The 5,502-nt window shown below is 44.1% G+C and overlaps 1 protein-coding gene across 1 annotated transcript; it reads right to left on the bottom strand.

Annotated features, from left to right (window-relative positions):
* Positions 1 to 1,351: 1,351 nt before the first annotated feature.
* On the bottom strand, positions 1,352 to 1,836 carry LOC119915072 (60S ribosomal protein L35a). Its single transcript, XM_038734647.1, has one exon. The coding sequence runs from the start codon at positions 1,763 to 1,765 to the stop codon at positions 1,433 to 1,435; it is 333 nt and encodes a 110-aa protein (XP_038590575.1). The 5' UTR covers positions 1,766 to 1,836; the 3' UTR covers positions 1,352 to 1,432.
* Between the last annotated feature and the right edge of the window lie 3,666 nt (positions 1,837 to 5,502).

The raw sequence follows: 5,502 nt of genomic DNA, 5'->3' as shown, positions 1-5,502 counted from the left end.
CCGGGTATGGATCAACGACGATCAAGCGAGGATGGTATGGAGAACCGGGGTTGAAATACAGGCATGTTAGTGGATTCCCCCCACTAAATTAGAAGATTTAGGGACATGGATAAAGTTAGCAGCACACAATATAAACAGGGGCAGCCTATTAATTTACTAGCATTAATAAAAAACAATCTTTATTAATTATATTAGAGCAGTAGACTCTGCGAGGTGGAGAAGCAGTGATGCTAAAGAGTACTGAATGGACCATGGTGAGATAGAAAACAACACGATTATAAATGCCTATTATAATATACCATTTATGAGAAATCATACTTAAAATGTTTTATCATTTTCTTTCCCTTCTCTCTGTGTCTGCATCCTGTCTTAGCCTATGAGCTTATTTTCCACACAGCAATTCAGGTTTATTTACCCACATTAATACATCATAGTGGCTGAATGCACCATATTGGTGAACACTCAATTCTTACTGGATATGTTTACTCTAATTACATAATTACTTTGTACAAATTCATATCACATCATCATCACAGTTCCTGTGTCTGAGAACTGTTTGAAAAAATAAAAACATTCACTAACAAACTATCTAGTAACTGATGCCAACATCAGCAGCAAAAGCTGTTAATGAAGTTCCAAAATTTAACAATCCATAACTTTCTCAATCAAACCTGTAGCCTTTTACAAGAAAGGTTGAATTGAGAGCAACTGGACTTCTTCTGAAACATCCAGATGCTCTCGATTCAACTTTTCTTGAATAAACATGACCTGGATGAATCTTTACAGATGTGTAGGTTTGTCTAACCCTCTCTCTCTCTTGTTGTCTCTCACAACAAGAATCACAAGGGGTTCAGTGGAGCCTGAAGATGATCTGTAGTGAGGTTTTTAATAAACCAAACATAAAGCCAGTGATGTGTTCTTTCTTTGTGGAAAAAGTACCTCACATTTTTTTGTTGGTAGCCTCTTTAGTGATTTTAGGTTGCTCCTCCTCTCCATGTCTGCTGGGAAAACCAAACATTCATACTAGTTTTCTGTCCTCCTTTAAAAGAAATTGTAATGTAACTATATACACGTGTCACTGTGCTGTGCAAATATTGTAAATCAACGCATTTATTGTATAAATTACCAGAAATCGCTTAAAATGGCCTATTTGTCGTTTCTCTTGCTCATTTTGAATTGCCCGCCCAGGACTTCCGGGAACTATCCACGATCCATCAACCACGTGGCGATGTAACATTTTGGACCCCCGCTGACGCGACTCTCTTCAAAAGGGCTCTGGTTCCAGGAGCTAAACAGTAATACTCTGGTTCTACACATGTGCTTATTGAATCCGTAGGACTTATTTTTATTATTTTTTTTTTTTTGTTTGGACCTGATCACTTTATTGTTTCTGTACAAACAAGAACATCAAAGAGCTGCAGCAGCTTCTTCTTCACACCCGGGAGGGATACAGCATCACTCTGACTCTGTGTCCGATGGCTTTGGCCGGCAGGTTGCTGCTGAACTTGGCCCGGACCATCCCGCTGCTGCCGTGCGCCCGGGTCACCTTCCCCCAGATCACTCGGGTCTTGTTGGGTTTACCGCCGGGCGTCACCGTGTTCTTCTTGGCCTTGTAGACGTAGGCGCAGCGTTTGCCCAGGTAGAAGTCGACCTCGTCTCTGGTGTAGCATCCCTCCACCTTCAGCAGGGCCGTGTGTTCTCGCTGGTTCCTCAGACCACGTTTGTAGCCGGTAAAGATGGCTTTACTCCACAGTCTTCCAGGCATCTTCAGTCTTCTCCAGGTGAGTCCACCGTCACTATGAGGAGAAAGATGGAGGAAAAGGATGTATGGGCTATTTTAACAGAAGGGCAAATTACTCACAGGTGATGTTGATTGGCTGATTAAATATCAGATCACTTTGATGACTCCACAACTGTCAATTGCTGGGCAGAAAGTGACATTAACTGTGATTGGCCAAATTAAAGTCAGTCAGTGTAATGGCTGGCTTCTATCAAACACACATATTGACACACACCCACACTAATACACTAACATACCCAAATACAAATACACACAACCTGTTTTTTCCATCTTTGTGGGGATTCTTACTGACAGAGTTCTACTAAATTTTTTACTGGTAGTGCCTCTACTACAGATATTACTATTACTTTCTGTCTGTCTGTCTCCCCCTTCTTCTATGTATTTTTCTTTTGACTAAGTCAATTCAACTTCCAGCTTTGCCAGTAAAACAATTTACCTTTCCATTTTTAAAAAACATGTTTCATCAGTTTTGCTAATTCCTTTCAGCTTTCACCACTCACATTTATACAATTATTGTATATCAAGACCCTTACCCATCCTCTTAACATTAATTTTGGAGAGGCAGTGCTTTCTCTATACTGTTTATGGTCCCAAAATTATTGATGGCATCATGGGGAGGTGCTGTGTCAAATTAGTTATCACAGAAAGTAGAAGACGGTAGGTTTTATTGTCACATTACAACAGAGTTGTAAAATGAAATGTGGTTTGTAACTCCCTTCTGCTACATAGCAGACAAAACAGTATACAAAACAATCATAAAATGGTAAACAGAAATAAACTGTAAACTATATTCCATGAAGCAGTGCTGAGGATGAACTTGCGTTAGAGGACATTATGCATCATCGGAGATGAAAAGGAGCCAAACATCCTGAGTCTCTTCTGTGTATAATGGATGTAGTTTTGATGTTACTGAGCACTTCATTGGACTGAAGTAGTTATGTGAATGATTGAGGGGCTTAATTATGTTGTGCTTCTCTTTGTCTCAACAGTGTCCACTACAGCTAGATGTGCACAAGACTCACTCCTGTTCTATCTCACACAGGCTCCACCCTCTACTGGACTCTATGGGTACTACATCTCCTCCTATCACATGCACGTACTCGCCCACTGAAATTATACTGTAAGTAGTCGACCAATCGGACGTCGCTACTGTACGTGCGTACCGTATAAATAGTGCTGTCCTCGCTGCTCAGCACCCTTTTTTCTTCAGACAGACGGCAAACCGCCCACTGACCTTCATCTCCACAGATGGAGTCACCACTCCTTGAAGCTCGCTTTGCAATCAACTGGGAGAAGAGCTCCCCCTATCCCTGCCAGGAGGTGGTGTATTTGGGGGTTGTGCTCAACTCAGCCAGCCTGAGAGCTCATCTTTCAGAACTCAGACTCAGTTCCGCATGCTGACACTCAGTAAACTGCTAGAGCTAGTGCAGCCCGGCGATTGGTTGACAACCATCGACCTGAAAGACGCCTACTTTCATATCGAGGTGGCCCGGAAACACAGGAAGTTTCTGCATTTTGCCTTCCAAGGGGTGGCGTACGAATACACCAGGCTACCCTTTGGCTACTCACTGGCCCCACGCACATTCAGCAAGTGCATAGACGGGGCATGAGGGTTTTTTTCTACTTAGACGACCTCCTTGTCATGGCAAGGTCAAAACAATGGGCAATTTTCCACACAGCTCAGTTGATTTTGCATCTCAACAATCTGGCTGCACCCCGATATAATACAGCAGATCTGGTCTCGCTTTGGGACGGTGCAGGTTGACCTGTTTTCCAGACGGCACAACACCCACTGCTCGCTGTGGTTCTCGATCCTACCACAGGAAAGTCCGCCCTTGGGCGTGGACGAGTTTGCACACGCGCCATAGCCAAAAGGACTTCTGCTTTACCCCCACTCCATCTCATCCCCCCCCCGCTGGAGAGGGTGAGACACGAAGGGTTGTCAGTAGCCCCCAGCCGCAGATCGGCGGCGTGGTACGCAGAGGTGAGGGGGTCTGGGGGGCTCTGTCACAGAAGTCAGGTGCCATAGGCACGCTGCCCGTGCTTGGCCAACCTCTCCACGTTTGGCTCCTGAAAGGGAGAGGTTGAGACAGGTTGGGCTGTCCGCAGAGGTGGTACATACCATCCAGGCGGCGAGGGCAGGCTCCACCACTTCCTGCTACAGAGCTAAGTGGCTGGGTTTTCAGCGCTGGTGCACTGAGAAGGAAATGGATCCCATAACCTGCTCAGTGGGATCCATCCTTTCCTTCTTACAGGGCCTAATGGAGAAGGGACTGTCACACTCAACCATTAAGGTGTATGCGGCAGTTATCTCATCTTGTCATGAGGGGTTTGGTGACAGACCTGTTTTCACCCACCCCCTCGTGAAGCATTTTCTGCAGGATGTGAGGAGACAACGTCCGGTGCTTTGTGTTTCCGCACCACAGTGGGACCTGCCACTGGTACTAGAGGCTCTGAGGTCAAACCCCTACGAGCCCCTGGAACAGTCCTCCTTGAAGATGCTATCTCTCAAGACAGCCTTGTTACTGGCTCTCACCTCTGCCAAGAGGGTGAGTGAGCTGTGCGCCCTGTTGGTTCATCGCAGCTGCATGCTGCTTCGTGGTGACCACAGGCCCCCATTCAACGCACCGATCAACTGCTCGTTTACTACTCGTTTGCAAAATGTGTTCCCACACCAGAGCAGTAAAGGAGGTAGACGGCTATTTGGGACTCTGCTATTAATTGAAGTTTTACGGTATTTAAGTATTTAACCTGCAGTTAAATCACTTCGGTGCATTATTTATTATTATTTCCGTCTATCCGGCACTTTTACAGGCTGATAAGTACTTCTATTTCTGAGTGTGTAATGTGCTTATAAAATGTTTGTCTATCAAAAAATAGTATAACTTTGTATGTAAAAACTATATATTTTATATTTTTATCAAATTTCCTAATGTTGTTTAGAAAGGTGGAACACTATGATAAGCCTAATGTGGGACAGTTGTAAAGTACTTCAGTCAGTCCAAAATGTGTGGTGGGGCATGATTTGTGGGACAAAAATGGTTATTTACAGGTATTCGGTGTTGTTATGTAATATTAGAATGCTGTTACTACAGATCTTTAAGGTCATGGGAAATGTTTATTCTTTAGGTGATGGTAATTTGAAACGAGCCATTGAGGAGTATAGGCAGATTGTTCAGGATGGTGGGATCCCTCAGTTGAGACTGTTGGCCAGGGCATGTCCCTAAATCTACTTTCCAGCACAGGATAAAAGGCAATGGCCACTTTCACCATACAATAGGAATAAAACTACTGATTAACTGGGAGGATGAAGCTAAACTGTGGTATGTTATATGTACATTATGAAAATGCGAATTCCCCTTAGGATGGGAAGACATATAGATATTGGCCTACCAAGAAAGCAATTAGGGGATTCAGCAAAAAAAAAAAGGCTGGCTACAAATGGTGTTTGTTTTTTCAATGAAACAAGAACCTGAGTACCCGAAACCCGGAGGCACTCTCAGCCTCAAGAACTGCCAAGTTCAACTGTGGTGAAAGATTGGTTTAAAAAGTATAAGAATACGATTGAGAGTCCGGAGTTGGAGAATGCTCCTGTTCATATATGGAACTGTGAAACAGGGCTCCAGTATCAATTTGTCCGCTAGGGTGGTTGCTGTGGTTGGGTCGCAAAGCCTCATCAAATGATCCACAGCCCCACCTGC

This window comes from Micropterus salmoides, unplaced genomic scaffold (genome assembly GCF_014851395.1).
Source record: "Micropterus salmoides isolate LMB-PRFRI ecotype aquatic unplaced genomic scaffold, ASM1485139v1 Ms_hic_scaffold_20, whole genome shotgun sequence".
In the NCBI taxonomy this organism is placed as follows: Eukaryota; Metazoa; Chordata; class Actinopteri; order Centrarchiformes; family Centrarchidae; genus Micropterus; species Micropterus salmoides.
Note: the sequence above shows the minus strand (reverse complement) of the source record. Positions and strands in the feature narration are given on the sequence as shown.

Excerpts from the sequence above, each read along its gene's own strand:
- LOC119915072 (XM_038734647.1), bottom strand. The coding sequence starts at position 1,765 with ATGCCTGGAAGACTGTGGAGTAAAGCCATCTTTACCGGCTACAAACGT.